Genomic DNA, 17500 nt, shown 5'->3' on the forward strand with positions numbered 1-17500 from the left:
ATGGCCTAATGCAGACCGGCGGCACAAGCAAACGAGTTACTATAAGATTTTCTGGCCTGCCCAGTTCAGGCTTCATCATCAGTAGAGGGCAATCCTGAAAAAACAGACCCAGAATTGGTGTTGCAATTATTATAATTTTGTTACTATGCCCAATTATCTCCAAGACAACATATTACTCCCCTACATGTAGCTGACTATCACAGCACTCACTAAGTGCTGTTCTACTTTAAGCTACTGTACAGTACTATAAATAAAATATTCACATCTCAAGTGCTCAATTCATTTTGGAGTGTGTGGGCACCTTACAGTACATGTACATCTAGTTTGTAGCTTGTCTTTGTTTTTTGCAGGAAAGGGAGTTAACAAGAGACCTTGGGAAAACTGAACTCCTTCTGCCATTGTGACCTGGAATCAATTATCAGACTCAAATACTATCTTGAGTGGAATGAGTTTGTTGGTTCTCCAATCTGCTCCAAGTGGTTTTCTTTTTATGGTACATGGCACAGTACTCCGACCAATTTTCCGGCTTAACAAAATTCAAAACACTTTTGCAGGTTGCATGCAAAAAATGAAGGCCATTTCATAAAGCATACAAAAAATTAATAGTTTGCAGTGTACATGTATGCTGTACCTTTTTTTCAACCTGAAGCCTGTAATAATATTGCAATAAACTGGCCTCACAGGAAAGTAAAGTCCGTAGAGTTATATCACACTGACCTGATCTGGTATTTGTTCAAACAAGGTTATGACTCGCAATGGATTAAGAACTTCCTGCAAAAAAAAAGAAGCAAATGATAAAAAAGAAAAAAAGATAAACTTGAAAAGTTGAGACCATTAATTTTATAAAAATTAATCACTGTGCACTGATGCCCATTGAAGACTAGAATACATGTAACAGTAATAATTATAATAATTATACTGTAATTTTGTGCATTTAAATATTGGTTAAGCACACGATGATATACAACAGTCTACAATGTAAGAACAGCACAACAGGGAGACGATTACGGCAATAGGGATATTGATGACTATAATTATCACGATGATAACTATTTCCCCTATTATAGTACACTCAACAAAATTGGTGGATTCTGATTGGATGAGAGGTGTACAATTAATCCCAAATTGTACTCTCCAGGAGTACCAATTACTTTTTTTTGCAAAGTTGACACGAAATTCATTTTTCTGAAATTAACAGACTTTGGAAGGTGACCCTAAAGCGAAATTTTCCGAAGATTTCCGAAGTTGACCCAAAGACTTCTGAAGATTTCCAAAGTTTACCCAAAGACGTCCGAAGTTTTCCGAAGTTGACCCGAAGAATTTAGAAGGTGTCCGAGGTTCAACTGAAGTCTTTTGAAGATTTCCAACATTGGACCGAAGAGTTTCAAAGGTTTCTGACGTAAACACGAACAGATCGGAGGAGATATAATACAAAGCTCACCGTGATTGGTTGATCGTAATTTTGTTGGTATACTAATATAATAAATAAAAAACCGCACAACCTTCTCCTACAATTCGTGATTAATATACACACTTGTGATTTTGAAAGTTCTCAAATTGCACTCGCCGAAAGACTCGTGCAATTTTGAGAACTTTAAAAATCACTCATACCTATTAATCACGAATTGCACTCAAGGTCATGCGATTTCCTACAAAAACTATGAATAATTATTATATTTAACAAAACAAATACCCAAGTTATGATAATGATGAAAGGGTAACAAATCTGATTCCACAAATTAAAAAGTCGGCTGATGTGCATTGGTCAATTTGTCACTACTGTCAAATGACCAACACACGCAGAACACCAAAAATACTTTGGATGGTGCAGTGTTAATAATTGTCAGCTGACCCAAAGAAGTCAACATTATTCTGTTCAGCAGATGACACAATACTTAGAAACAACTGTGTATGACAGTTACGTGTAAATACTCTCATTGCAAACTTGTTAATACCAAATTTATCAGCCATATGGCATTATTTCTTAGTACCAGTAGGCTAGTACCAGGTTAATTAAAATTAAAGGTTTGTATTAATACGCTTATGCTGATTAGGTCAAGAGACAGAAAAGAAAATAGCACTGATGAATTTAAAGGTTGATTATTTCCAGCATAAACATTCAAACTTAAAAACTACAAACAAGCTCTTCAAGGCTAAAAGAAGGGCAAGTTTGTAGACAAGCGTCTTATGCAGACAACGCATAGATGACATATACATCATGTAGCCGACATATGCATCAGTCAAAGCCTTGGCAACCACTGCACGTTGGCTGACATACAGTTATTGGTTGGATCTGATTTGTTACCATTTCAGAAGTAAGAGCAACCCCAACAAACACAATCATGATACTATAGATTTACCCAAGCCTAAAAGCGGAGCTCCTGGGTTATTAATTTATAATTTGCAATAAGTTAACCTGGCTTGAGCCTGCGATCCAATCAAAACCCAGTACCTGGTCAGCAATGAGCTCAATTGACCATAAGATGGATGTCCAATATCAAAGATGTATGCTGTAAACTAGCTGGAGTATGGCCACCTCGATGAGCTCTAAACTTGAGCGATGATAGTGGTCACATCGGCATAGTGATACATGGAAGGGGTAAAAGTACGTACAATCATACAGTGACCAAAACCAAATTTTCATTTCAAGGGCTCACTGTGACGGAAGTTCAGGAATGCTTGTTGGTGTGGGTCCTTTGTTTTCTATAAGGTGATCAACGCCAAGGTATCGCTTTGTGATTGTTTTGGGTATTTTTCAGTAAACAAAAAATATGTCTATGTCTATCATCAAGGAAAGTGCTTCTGAATCCTGAAGCGAACACAGCAGCAAAGTCAAGGATTTTCAAACAGAATTTTTGGGCACCTAGTTGCTGTCTCAATGAGTCAGGCAGCTGAAACCCAGAACTACATGGAACCCTACGCAGACGAACCACTAGCAGATGAGGAATGGCTTCAAAAATGAAGAAAAGAACAAGAGGATAACAAAGATCTCAAGAGGGAATTAAATCAACGCTTGTACGATGCTGTTCCTGAAAGCGAATCTTGTTTGTCAGTCTTCAATGATCTTTTCATTCTCCACACGATGCTGAAAGTCATCCTCTTTGAAATGAATCAAGCACAGTGATGACTTTTTACTGCCTGAGGCTTCCACTTCTTTCTTCTCACCATGACAAAATCTATGGCCATTTTTTCCTTCTTCTTTAAGCTATTGCATTTTTTGAGTTGAAGAGAGGATTCCTACATTGTACATGTATGCACACTTATTCCTTTTCAGGATCAGCTGTGTTGTTACATCTAAAGGCTATGCATCTTTCAGGCATTTTTTCACATAAACTTGTGTGAAACTTGTGTCAAATCCTGTTGTCCTGTAATCACAAGTTCCTTAATCTACACCATAAGTAGAGAGAAGGCTTGAGTGAGTTGTGGGCAATTTAAACGCTTTAACAAAATTGAAGAAAATTTGCCTTCCATTCGAATCAAAAAATTCTGAAATCCCAAAAGTTCATTTTTTAACATGGACTTTCAAATACTAGGAAAATAAAACTTTTCACATTATGGGCACTTTAAACCCTTTGCCATACCAAAAACTTCCAAACAATAATGAACATGATGAGAAGATGATGATGATAATGATAATGACAATGATTCAATGATTGCAATAACAATTATATTGGCCTTTCATGTATAGTCAACATTCTTCTCACCTGTGCTTTGTTCACTAAGGTGTCCAGCTCTTTGTTGTATTCTATTGCTGGGCCAAATGATGCTTGGAATTCTGAGATAACAGGATCAACAAACTTCCTTGCTGATTTGTACTTCTCATGTACAACCTTCATCATACCACTTTTTCGTACAAAACCTGATGGTTTAAACAACACACAACATGGTACATTTTCATCAATCAACTACTGTTACAGTACTGTAATTATAATTATGTAATTTTCACTAACCACAATTAAGTACTTTGCATTTAATTAGAATTATAACAAACCAAATCAGAATAATATTGGTTTTTGAGGAAAAAAGAAAACACAATTATCTACAGTATCGTAGCTCCCAAAAAAAAAAAAACAAGCCACTCAGTGCAAGGTGAAGGCATATTACATGCAAACCCTGTTCCTTCATCGGAATCGATGATGACCATGAAATTCACTAATAATTATTAGTCTTGTTAATCTTGGGTTATCCATACCAAGATGGCTAATGAGGCCAATTCGTGTGAAGAAGTCTCGATCCAAATGGGGACACATGAGGGTGGGTGGGGTATCCAGGTTACAAATGGTTCTGTCTGCATTGTACTCTTTTCATTTCAGCTTTCTTTGTTCTGTTCTGCTCTATTGTTGTTGTATCTTTACAGATTAGTGTGTGCCAGCCTGCGTCTATTAGGGGATAAAGATCCCTGGGGGGTAGTACCTCTCTGGTAGTACTCTCTCTGGTGGCCAAACGATCTAGGCGTCCTAGACTGGTCCCCCCACATCCAGCGGCATGGGACGTGAAAAATATGGCCAACTCGTCATCAGCAAGTGGCCACTCCATCTAGCCTCTCCCATGCCGAAGACCGTCTGCAGTGGCTCCACGTGCCGCCCCTGGCCTTTTAACAGAACTCGGTGGATCTAGGGGAGAAAACCCCGATAAAAAATCCCACCATGCTGGTGGCAGTGCTGCAGAGTCAGGATCCCCGATCGTCGGGGTTCTCCCTGCCATTGGACTCCGGACCTTTCCCTGCATAGGCACCGTGTGTTTGCTGGTGTGCAACAGTACTCCCACGATAAAAGATTTCACGCACAAGGCGTCTTCCAACATTTACATGCAAGCCCATACAAGTCCTTCGGCGATCGGCGATCGGCGAGAGGGGACGGGGACAGGATTAGTGAGATCTGGAAGTCCCTAGCCTCAAACCGGCACGTTTAGGCGGCAGAGTTCCGATTCAGTCGTTTCACTCTTGGATAGGAACAGAAGAGTGCCTCGGCAGCGTTCTCTGCGACTGAGCAGACCTTTTTAGGATCCACTCTGCTCACCCTATAATTGGGAGGGGGCTAGAAAATGTGCCCTAAAAATAGCCTGTTCCACCTACTCCTGGCTGGAAAACCGCGTCCAGCAGGGTCACCGTTATAGCGGTCGAAATACCTACAAATTACAATTTGCAACTTGGAACGTTCGTACGCTCCTAGATATCCACGAACATACTGACCGTCCTGAAAGAAGAACTGCCTTGGTATCCCTCGAACTGAAGCGTTTTCAGGTTGATATTGCTGCCCTTCAAGAAACCCGAAGACCCGGAACTGGACAACTAAGTGAGCATGGGGGAGGATATACCTTCTACTGGCAAGGAAGACCAGAGGGCAGCCCCGAATACATGGTGTTGGATTCGCAATTCGGAGCGAACTGACCAAGTATGTCACCTCTCTTCCCCATGGCGTTAACGAACGCATCATGAAAATGCGTCTTTCTCTGGATAAGGATCAAGGTGCTACTGTCATCTGCGCATATGCACCAACCCTAGACGCTGAAGAGGAGACGAAGGAAGTCTTCTATGAACACTCAATAACATCCTAGCGAACATCCACAAAGATGACAAGATCATTATTCTTGGTGATTTTAATGCAAGGGTCGGAAGAGATCACGCTCTCTGGAAGGGGACCATCGGCAGAGAAGGGGTCGGGAATTGCAACGCTAATGGAGTACTTCTGCTTACTTTTTGCGCGGAGCACCAGCTAGTTATCACGAACACCATATTCCGCCAAAAGAACAAATTTAAAACTACCTGGCAACACCCAAGATCTAAACACTGGCATTTGATTGACTTTGTCATCGTCCGGGCACGTGACCAGGGCGATGTCCAAATCACGAAATCAATCACTAGCGCAGATGACTGTTGGACAGATCATCGTCTTGTACGCTCAAGCTTTGCCCTGAAACTACATCACAAGAAACGGCATATAGCATAACAACCGAAAAAGAGACTAGATGTTGAAAGACTGAAAGATCCGGCGCTGCTTGAAGAACTGCAGCTTGCTCTCCGTCAGTCCCTTGCCTCCGTCCATGGCAATGACGTTGAGGAATTTTGGCAGGCTCTGAAAGCAGTCATCCTCTCAAGTAGCGAAGCCACGATTGGCTAAAGCACCAGGAAACACCAGGATTGGTTTGAAGAAAACGATTACGTCATTGAAGAGCTCATAGACGGAAAGAGGAAAGCCTTTTGCACTTGGCAAAATGACCCTACGAATGAAACCAAACGCTCTGCCTATCACAACATACGGGCAGAGGTCCAAAGGCGGATTCGCCATATGAAAGATCAGTGGTGGACCGCTAAGGCAGAACAACTTCAGGGCCTTGCAGACAAAGGAGATACCCGTGGTTTTTTCAGTGCTACCAGAACAATCTTCGGACCCAGCACCCGTGGGGAGACGCCCATTAAAGACAAAGATGGTACTCTCCTGAAAGATACAGTGAGCATCAATCAGCGCTGGAAAGATCATTTTCAAGAACTTCTAAACCGTGATTCTACGGTTGACGAATCTGTTTTCGACAAGATCCCGCAGTTGCCAGTCAATGATGAGTTAGGAGCAGAACCGATCCTCAGTGAGACAAAGTCATCCATCAAGCAAATGAAAAACGGCAAGGCCCCAGGTGTTGACGGAATTCCAGCAGAGATTTTCAAGTACGGAGGCGACAACCTGGCGTTGCATCTTCATCAACTCATTCTCCTAATCTGGCGAACGGAGGAAATAACCTCGGACCTCCAGGACGCCGACATTGTTAAGATCTTTAAAAAAGGAGACAAAGCTGACTGTGGAAACTACCGCGGCATGTCCCTTCTTGCCACTGCCGGGAAGATTATTGCTCGAATCCTTGCCAACCGTCTAGCTCCGCATGCTGATGGCTTCCTGCCAGAGTCTCAATGTGGCTTCCGCCCAAATAGAGGAACAACTGACATGATCTTCACTGCCCAGCAGTTGCAAGAAAAATGTCGGGAGCAGCGTCAGCCATTATATATGGCTTTTATTGATCTCACAAAAGCGTTCGACTCTATCAATCGAGAAGCGCTATGGAGAATCCTGGCTAAATACGGCTGCCCGGAGAAGTTCATTTCTATCTTGAGACTCCTTCATGACGGCATGTCCGCCAGGGTTCTAGGCGGCACTGGTGGCGAGGCCTTCGAGGTACGGACTGGCGTGAAGCAAGGATGTGTCATCGCACCAACCCTCTTTTCCATCTTCATCTCAGCCATCTTTCACCTGATCCAAGACAGATTACCTGACGGTGTAGAGATCATCTATTGAACGGACGGAGGGCTGTTTAATCTGCGAAGGCTGAAGGCACGGTCAAAGACCTCCACCACTTCACTGATTGAGCTCCAGTATGCGGATGACAACTGCGTCTGCGCCACCTCAGAGCGTCAACTTCAGGCAATTCTGGATGCGTTTACGCTCGCCTACGAGAGCCTCGGTCTCTCGGTGAACGTAAAAAAGACAGAAGTCCTCTTCCAACCTGCCCCAGGCCAGCATCCCTCGCCCTCTCCCATGAGTATCAGCGGGTCCACACTAAAGAATGTCCAGACCTTCCCCTATCTAGGCAGTGTCCTCTCAACAAAAGCTGACATCGAGGCGGAGACCCTTCATCGCCTTAAGGCTGCAAGTTGTGCCTTTGGAAGGCTTCGGGAGAGAGTGTTTGCGGAGAGGAGTCTGAGGAAAGACACCAAACTCCTTGTGTACAAGGCTGTCGTGCTTCCGTCCCTCCTTTATGGCTCGGAGACCTGGACGACCTGGACACCTTAACGTCCTGGAAAAGTACCATCAGTGCTGCCTGAGACGCATCCTGGGTGTGACCTGGCAGGATCGACGGACAAATTCCAGCGTCCTTGACGAAGCACAATGAACCAGTATCGAAGCCATGATAATCGAAAATCAACTGCGTTGGACTGGTGGTTGATGGACTCGCGCCTCCCCAAGCAGATCCTCTTCGGAGAGTTGGGTTCTGGCACCAGAGCACAAGGGGGGCAGCAGAAGCGTTTCAAGGACAATCTCAAAGCAAATTTTAAGGTGTGCCACATTGGTCTGACGACCTGGGAAGATCTGGCACGTGACAGACCCAGATGGAGACATGCAGTCCGGGAGAGCGTGGCGCTATTTGAGAAAGAGCGGCGTCAGAAAGCGGAGGAAAAACGCCAACGCCGTAAAGAACATGAAGCTGCCCCTGCTTTGTCGCAGCAGGCCTCCTACATCTGCCCCGCCTGTGGCAAAGCGTGCCACTCTAGAATTGGACTCTTTAGTCACCAACGGATGCACAAGACTAGAAGTTGAATAGACAATCTTACTCGTTTTCGAGGGATACCATGATGATGATGATGATGATTAGAAGCTTTTCTTTCCCAGGTGTCTGTGGGGATGGATATATCCTTGAGGGTGTTCTTCAGACTGTCTTAATACTGTACCATTTTCTTGGGTATCCAACTGGGCAATTGCCTTTCTCTAGTTCCCCAGAGAGCAGAACTTTGCTTTGTGATGCAGATATCTGGCATGAAGGCCATGTGACCTGCCCAGTGGACCTGAGCCTTACGCAATGGCGGTGATGATGCTGGGTATGTCTGCTCTCTCCAAAACTGCCATGTCAGGGATCTTGTCCTGCCAGCGGATGCGGAGGAGGTTTGAAGTGAAGTGAAGTGAAGCTACATGTATTAAATTTTAGTCTCTTCTCTCTGGGCTTTTCAGAACTAACTTACAGTGCTTTTGTGGGGGACTTCAGCCAGAATGCTTGTTACGCAGTTTACAATAATATTAATTTAGGAAGTGAAAGATGCCCGCCGTCCAGTTGAGGTCAGACCACGACACCAGTGACTACATCCACTACTCTTATCGAATAGTGAGTGCGTTCTTTACTGTCCCATACTAAACAGGACCTCCGATTTACAGTCCTTATGCAAGAAGACTTGAAAGTCTAACCATTTGAAGATGTGATTACAAAGGCAGCACTTTCTCCTCAGTTATTTTAAGACCCTGAGTGTTGGTCTGGCCAGAATCAAACTCACTACCTCCCACATGACAGCCCCATGCTCAACCAACTGAGCCACCGGTACGCAGGCATCAGAGGAGAAACATGTGGTCCCGGGTGCAACTTCTTGGCTGGAATAACAATAAATTGTAAAGAGTCAACTGGTTTGCCTCCAGCCAGTTGACATTCTAACTATTGTTGCTGACTAATGTTCAAATTTGTGCAACTGGTTTTAGCCAGTACTTGAATGGTTGCAACATTGCAACCAAAAGTGAGAGCGGTATCATGAGTCAACAGACCTACCATTCAAAGCTTCACAGTAAGGGCAATGAGAAATCTTTTTACACTTGTCAACAATCTTCTTCTTGATACCCTTTCTCATCAAAGCAGAGACTCCAGGGCGACTTAACTGATCCAAGAAATGTTTCTTCTCTTGCGGTGGCAAAAGGACTCTTGAACAAGTCTGTTAAAGAATGGTGTCTCCCTTAGAAAAATAAAAGTCTGTTTCTTATGATTAGAACAGCACTGCAGTGCAAACAGGTTGGAAAATTAATGGAGACACTTCACCCTTTTTCTGTACAATCGAAGCACAGACTGTGTCCATTTTAGATGGGTTTGTGGCTTCTGAATTTTTATGATGTCATTCTTTGTCATCACCCCGAGTCACTGGCCTTGCTTCGCTTTATGAGAAGAAATGACAACCAACAACATTGTAAAAATCCGTAAGCCACAAATCTGTCTAAAACGAACTTAGTTTGCACTCTGATGACAAAGAAAAGACGAGTCAGGACAACCGTACATAGAGGTAGGTAAAGTTTATTTCAATCTACATTTTACAGCTTTATTGTTGTCTGTTGCATAAAGGCCTGTTTAAACAGTTTCAACATTTGCTTCAACATGCACTCAACACTTTGTTGAATCAAATATTCGGTACTCTTGAACAGGTCGTTCAACATTGTTGAAAGTGTAAAAAATGTTGAAAGCTTGTTGAAAGCGTACATTGAATCAAGTTTAAAATTGGTTTAAACTTTTCAAGATCTATCTAACTTTTCCTTTGTTCTCGAAAATGTTTAATGATGTTCAAGCCATTTGAACACTCTACAAGTGTAGAACACAGGCACGCTCACATCAGGCCGCAAAAATTATCATAATGGCGTAGTTTATCTGGATGAGAGAGACTGGTTTCGAGTTCTTAGTTCCTCGAAATCAAAATTTCGTGAAAGTGTTCGTTCTTTCCTGGGCACAATGTTGAAACCATTTGAAAGGCCTCCACACAACTTTGTTTTTGCGTCCAACATTTGCTGAACATTCGTTCAACTTTTCTTAAAATGTTTGGTCAAAATAATGTTGAATAGAAACTGTGTAAACGGGCTTAATGCTTTGGTGCGCAATAAAAGACAATACTCACAACTTGGGCGTAAACGAGGGGCAGGGAATGTACTGGCAAGGCGCGGATAAAACCCACCGCCGGTATGGACCACCGGATGAGGGGGTGCCTCATGCCTGTATTGCAAGGCGGGCATAGTTGCTGGCATAATGTCCTGGGGCTAAGTTAACCCAGTCCAGCAGAGTAACAATATGCCCCCTCCCTAACGGGGCTTCAGCACAGGGCTGAAGGGGTGCCGCAGGCAGCAATTCCCCGCCCATATTTTATTAAGGAGAACTATTGAATAGGTTACAGAAGCTCATAAGGAAAAAATAAAATAAAACACGAGAGAACCAGAAAGCAAACAGGGCGGGAGGGAGGGATTAAATTGCTCAACGGAAAAAACAGAACTAGTTGAGCTTTGGAAATGTCAAACTGAGAAGGCTCGCATGGCGGGATGAATGAAATGCAGCCAAATAAGGTAGTCACGTGATGGGAAGTCACGCTCTCCTCCCAGGCGCTGCCCAGTATTTGCTTACCAGCATTAACATCTATTTTATTCTAAAATATCATTTTAAGATCAACAAACAGTCTGAAATTAAAATTATTAAACAATGAAGTTTGGAAGCTAGGAATCCCAGGATTAACTGAACATTCTATTTATTTTCAAGTAACACCAACTTTATTTAGCTTAAAATTTACCGGTACATATTCCCAAAGATAATCCTTTCCCATGCTATAAACATTACCAAGGTGTAACGTGAATCACTGTTATCTTTGCAAAATCTTTTTTTATTTGAAGTTTTAGAGAATCAATGACACAGGGAAATTAAAAAATAACATATTTTGAGCTGTGGACATTAGACAACCAAGTTAGCATGTAAAAAATCTATTGATTTTATACCAAGTTCAAGTTTATTATACATTCACCTTTCGTACATTTTCCATTGATCCTTACCCCGCAAAATTTGATATGTATTGATTTGATTTGATTTCATTTCATTTGTGCACGACCCCACAAGCTGTTCAGCTTTAAAACACTATCGTGTGAAAATAAAGAATTATTATAATAGCCTAGCTAATCAAGGCTAATTAGCCTAGCTAATTACCACTTTCAAAGCTACATGTAAAATATTCAGTCAAAATGTGCGCAAGATTGCTGGACTGACTTCTGACATTTACTAACTTAAAAGCCCTGCTTATATGGAGAAAAGTTGTCCTGAGTAAGAGGGTCAGCTTCCCAGCCCAGTCAACTTTAAGTGACCACTTATATGATGAAAGAAGCCTCAGTTTCAATCATCAGGAGACTACAGACAGTACTTGCACTTGCTCTCATTATCTTGACTTGACCGAGTTGACCTGCTAGCCAGGCGAGCCAAAGTGTTTATGTTGCAGGTCATTTTGTTCCTCAGGTTAATTTGCAACCAAACTAGGTCATTTTGTTTCAACCCAGGTCATTTTTATTTTAAACTAGGTTGAAATTGATAGTAGGAAACAAAAAAAACCCCATCAATTGTTAGTAAGTATGTGTAAGATGTTGGTTAGTAAATTGGTCCTAGAGGAAAGGGGATGAACTTAGTGCAGCTTAGATTATCATCCAAGGAATAAAAGAACTGAAACATACATGATGTCTTGTTGATTTTTAATTTGCTTTAGTTATTTCCTCTATCTTTTGCTTACCAGTACTTTAAATTCGTAATAATCAAAGGCATGTAAAAACAAAACTTTCAAAAGTCAGGAAAAAGGGTTCATAATCTATTGATTAGAAGCCATTTTGAATGCTCTTGTAAGTGTTATTTCTTTTGAATTATGAAATAAAATATTTGTTTCTTTTTTTCAATTTTGCTGAGTCTGCTTGTAGTGATAAATCCAAATTTTGTGCTTATTTTGGCACAGTCCCCTTCAAGTTCTTCAATTTGAGCAAGTAGAACATTTGGATGAAGGGGCGTTTCCTTTTCCATTTTATTAATTTTCAGCATCACATAATCCTGAAGTTCGAACTTCTTCTTTTTCTTCTTCCCTTTCCGGTGTATGATAACTGCAAAAGGCAGACTGCTGGCTACTTGCAAATAGCACTGATAAGCAGTATTTAAGCTAAACACCCATTTCAAACAGTGCTGATAAACAAAATTTAAGCCTCAGGAGCCATTTTTAAGTGATTAGCTTTAAATAACTGTGATTCAGGGTTAGTCTGCAGTCCGCGGTTTGCAGTTGGCAAGTGTCAGACACCGCTCTCCTTTAATGTCAGGCTCATCCTGCCACTTTTTCAAATTATTTACCATTTCCTGCTCTGCATGTGATGTAGCTGTGACTTGTCCACTCATTTGTGGCTATTTAATCTCTTTTCTCCGAGAGATTCCGAAAACCACTTCATACGGTATTGTTCTGTGAATGGTTGTACAGTCATGTATGTTTTTTTACAAGCGGTTTCTCCAAGATGATGACACCAGTGTTTCGCAGACGAATTCTTTTCTTTGATTAAACTTCAAAGGTTATCTTTTGTTGTTCTATTTGCCCGTGCTACGATCTTTTTTTCACTGTGGGAACGCTGTGTTTGCGGCGAAAATCGGTTTGTTATCATGACTAGAAATGATGCCTTGTTCATGGTGTATTTTGCATAGCGACGTAAATAAACTTCGTACAATATTTGACTATTAATTTTTCTACGTCTCACTTTATATCATTTACGCATGTGCAAAATGGTGGTTGTCGTGAAGGCTTGGAAATAGCTTAACGACTTCAGTTGCTGATTCGATGGCTTAGTGGTTAATAATCTCGGATGTCCTATGGTGCAAAGGTTCCCATCCTTGGAGTGGCATGGAATGTTGTGAAAGTTCAAGCTAAGAAGCACAGTCCGTTGGTAGTAAGCAAGGACAGTAAGGGGGAAGGAGAGGGAGAGACGGTAAGTGGACGAAGAACGGAAGGCAAGGGAAAGGTGGAGAAAGGTGTTTTCTTTTTTATTGCCCCTAAAAATCCAGGCCCCATTTTTTTACATTACATCCCCAAAAAAAGGGAAACCCTTTTTTAGACGGTTCCAAATAACCTACTAGGTTGAAACAAAATGACCTAGTTTGGTTGCAAATTAACCTAAGGAACAAAATGACACAACATTTACATGGAAAAAAGTTGGCCCAGATAGGAGGGTGATCCTACCGTTGAAAAAGCGTGACCCGGCTAGGCAAGTCACCCTTCTAGCCGTGCCAAATTTTTTCCTCATATAAACGGTTCGCCTGGTTTTATCTTAAGGAAATGTCAGCGAGAAAAGTTGGCTCGCCCAGGGTAGCTTGTGTGGGCGAGTGGCCCTTCTACCCAGAACAACTTTTTTCCACATAAACGGGGCCTAAGAAATTAACGAAGACATCAAGAGCCGGATCAACAAGGCCAGACATGCATTCAACACCCTCTGCCCCAGTTGGAATTCTTCAGCCCTCTCCCTCCACAACAAGATCAGAATCATCAACACCAACGTCAAGTCTGTCTTACTGTATGGCTCCGAAACATGGAGAACTACTAAATCAAACACCCACAAGCTGCAGACCTTTATCAACAGATGCCTCAGAAACATCATCAACATCAGATGGCCAGACGTCATTTCCAACGCCGACCTCTGGGACAAGACTGGTCAAAGCCCCATTGAAGTGGAGATCAAAAAAACGAAGTGGGAGTGGATCGGCCACACACTCAGGAAGTCCCCCTCAAATGTCACCAAGCAAGCCCTCGACTGGAATCCACAAGGAAAGCGTAAAGTAGGAAGACCGAAACAGACCTGGTGCAGGAGCACTAATGCAGAGGTGAATGCCGTTGGTACGACATGGGCACAGCTGAGGAGGACCTCACAGAACCGAGTGCATTGGAGGAGTGTTGTTGCGGCACTATGTTCCACAGGGAACCTAAAGGCTTAAGTCAAGTAAGTCAAGAAATTAACACTGATGATTTAAAATGCATAAATGGGGAACTAGAACTGATGTGGCCAATTGCATGAACAATATTTTATTCATAAAGAAAAATAATGGAACCATCCCTGAGGTCATTACAGTTACCGTACCACATTAATTAATTTGTACTTAGGTATTTTTCGGGTACTATAATTTCCTTTCTCTATAGTTAGAACTTTCAACTAACTAAAGATTTGAAGTTCCTTCAGTTGGTATTTAATTTTTTACATGTACATCTCAGTTGCACTCCAACTACTTTCCAAAATGACAATTGACTTCATTAGCAAAGGTCTACCCCAAATGACTATCCGAGGAGAAAAAACAATGGTATTACTGGTGTAAACCCCTTCAATTTTATTATTACACCACAGTGATTTTTCACCAAAGTGACTATACCTTGCATACTGTTTGCAGAATCACAATGGTTGATCTAAAGAAGCCAACGTGGAAAACTGGAAGTTCAAGGTCTAAATATCCATAATGACCAACACAGTCAGCCAAAGCTTTACCACATGTTTCACAACTGCGATCTTTGGAACTTGTTCCCTAAAAATCACAACCAACAGGTGATTAATGGTGGTGAATTTATTGTATCGCAGGTGTAAAGTGAGGTTAAAGAGACAATGCAAGAAGACTGTAAGCTAACTATTTTTTTATAGCCCATTGACACCTGGGAGTGAGATTTAATAGAATTTACTCTGTCTAATGCAGGATGATTTTACTCATGAATGGGGGGCAGGTCAGAAGTCAATAGGTTAAGTGACCTGGAAACACTGTCACTTGACAATGACTTGTTACCTTTTAATATTATTATTGCAGTTGGCCTCTTGCGTAATTTGGCCTGCATATATTTCATTTTGTCCACTGGTCTGAAGATAGTTTCAACCGAACAGAATCCAAGTTTCTACATGTGGGTTAGTTATTTAATCTGGTGAAAACTGTTGAATGGAATACTTTGCTATTCCACTTGACTCTTGTTCCCTATTGTAACTTGAATGAATTGTTCACTGGTTTCTGGATACCAGAGCTGATCAAGGATTTATTACAATGCTTATTGGTTGAGCTGTCCTAAAGATATTAAACTTAGTACAAACCATGTGAGAGTCCAATACTCCAAATGGAACAGGGGTACGTCCAGAGTCCTGATTGTACAAATTTTTGCTGACACAGTGAATATGAGCATACTGGTGCATCTGCTCCGGTGAAAATAGGCCAAAGTTAACATGGCTTCTGCAAACAATAAATTTGGTAAAAATGATTAAAATACTGATGATGAAACTATAGTCAGGGAGCAGAAACCGAAAAATAAGAGTTTCGTTCAACCATCGCCACAGAAAATGTTTGCCGCCTGATTCTTATAGAGAAAGACCTCCTGATTAAGGCCAGGTAGTTCGTAAAGTTGAATTGTGGTATAGGTTTCGAGTTAAGGGGTTGTTTTCTTTCCCACCTCACCGCTCAGCATGGAAACGAGGCTACACACTCAAACGCAGTTTACATCGCTATTTCTTGGTGAAAATCAACGAAATCAGCCATTTAAGCCAAATTCACTAAATACACATTTGCTTCATTTGGAAGTTATTAAGTATGTCACGTGATTGATCACGTGATTTTAAACGTGACCAGTAACAAATCTGTGACTATTAACAAACGTGCGTTCGCCGTTGTTTGGAAGAACAGCCTCGCAAAAACAAAACATGTATCCCTTTTTTATTAAATTAACTTTCTTTTGCTCTTTCTATCGTCTTAGCAAAGCCTTCGGGAATAAGAACTGTTTACTGTATATCACTTTTATCAGTCTAGATCTAGCTCGCAAACGAGTCTAGTCCCTTGGAGGAAAACAAACAAATGACTTGTAAATGAAAAATAAAGAAAATGTCGCCGTTACTCGTTTCTGATTTAAGATACAACTGCAATATTCGGATTTGTGACTATAGTACTAATGACAACAACGAGAATTATTGTTCTCACTCTGAATCAGAGTCCTCGGAATCAGAATCAGAAATGAAGTCTAACAGAACTCTGTGCGGATTTCTACACATGTCACTGCTGGCCATGCAATAACATGCCTCTGAACATGATAAGCCTGTGTTGTTACACGAGCAGTTGATCTGACACCCGCTCTGATATGTGCAAGTCGTCAGTTCCAAAAGGCTACTCGGGGCTGGCTCTTTTGTAATGTAAACCGGCTTCAGTGAGGAGTCCTCCCTCACCCACCCATTACTTTCGGGCTGCGGGAGATGCTGGATTGCAGTCAGAGCCTTTCTCCAAACAAACGTCTGATAGTTAACTCTTTTCAAGTGTTGCAGCAGGCTGTCAGATGTGGGTGGGAGAAGCTCGTTCTTCTGCTTTCTGTTTTTACAAAACAGGAAATACCTCAACTCATCCACAGTGCGTGGTTTCATCCTTGAGCTCGGATAGAGATCACAGATGAAAGCTTCACATTGGGTGGCGACGCCATCACTCAGGTTTCGCTCGGAACCTAGAAGACCTAGACTGTCTTAATGCTGTTCATGGCGTAATACAACTTGCCATCCCTTTTTCTTACCGATCCCGGCAAGGGCGCTGGTGGAGTCGCATCCAGTAATGGCGTGTAAGGCCGGAAGGGCACGACACATTTTTTCGCCAAGCTCTTGCGATACATCGTGAACTGGAACATAACGGACACGGTCTTTCACGCCAGTTTTGAACCAAGATTCAGTGCAGTCTATATCAGAGAAATGGGATACGCTGAGAGCAAGAACATCCGTGTCTGGTGATTGTAAGACAATGCAACACGCTGGATAGGTATCTGCAACATACTTAGCATGCAGCAGTAACCTGTCGAACAATAATACACATTTAATTAATGATTATATCATGTTGTTGCACTAATAAAAGGGTGTTATGTTTTCAATTGGATTGAGATCGCCGTTTGAGATTCGACTTTATAGCTGGACTTAAGAACCTATTTATCTCACCTTGTGTCTGCTTCTTCGTGGTCTGATTCCAGAACGTCCACGTCTTCGCAGTGACCTCTTCTGACTATCACTGCCCGTCTGCCATTCTCAAATCCTCCAGCAATGACAAGATTCGTCTCAGGAGGGAGCTGCTGCCATCCTAAGAGGCAAAACGACTCTGATAGATAGTCACATAGACTAATGTCTTGTCCTGCCGATTAGGAATACACTTCCCCCACTGTTTCGGTACAGGAGTAGAAGGTCTGTGGATC

General features: G+C 42.0%; 1 protein-coding gene across 2 annotated transcripts in view; it reads right to left on the reverse strand.

The window, feature by feature from the left end:
• LOC138032517 (DNA-directed RNA polymerase III subunit RPC1-like) overlaps window positions 1-17500 on the reverse strand; it is a 66167-nt gene that overhangs the window by 43912 nt on the left and 4755 nt on the right. For both annotated transcript variants that reach the window (XM_068880217.1, XM_068880216.1), the window contains exons 2-7: window positions 15387-15522; window positions 14689-14838; window positions 9295-9454; window positions 3705-3859; window positions 718-771; window positions 1-94 (exon numbers count right to left, since the gene is read on the reverse strand). The exon at window positions 1-94 is cut by the window's left edge and continues 28 nt beyond it. In XM_068880217.1, coding sequence (XP_068736318.1) covers window positions 1-94; window positions 718-771; window positions 3705-3859; window positions 9295-9454; window positions 14689-14838; window positions 15387-15522 — 749 coding nt within the window. The remainder of the gene's footprint in view (window positions 95-717; window positions 772-3704; window positions 3860-9294; window positions 9455-14688; window positions 14839-15386; window positions 15523-17500) is intronic.

The sequence above is a fragment of the Montipora capricornis genome, chromosome 14 (genome assembly GCF_036669925.1).
Source record: "Montipora capricornis isolate CH-2021 chromosome 14, ASM3666992v2, whole genome shotgun sequence".
NCBI lineage: Eukaryota > Metazoa > Cnidaria > Anthozoa > Scleractinia > Acroporidae > Montipora > Montipora capricornis.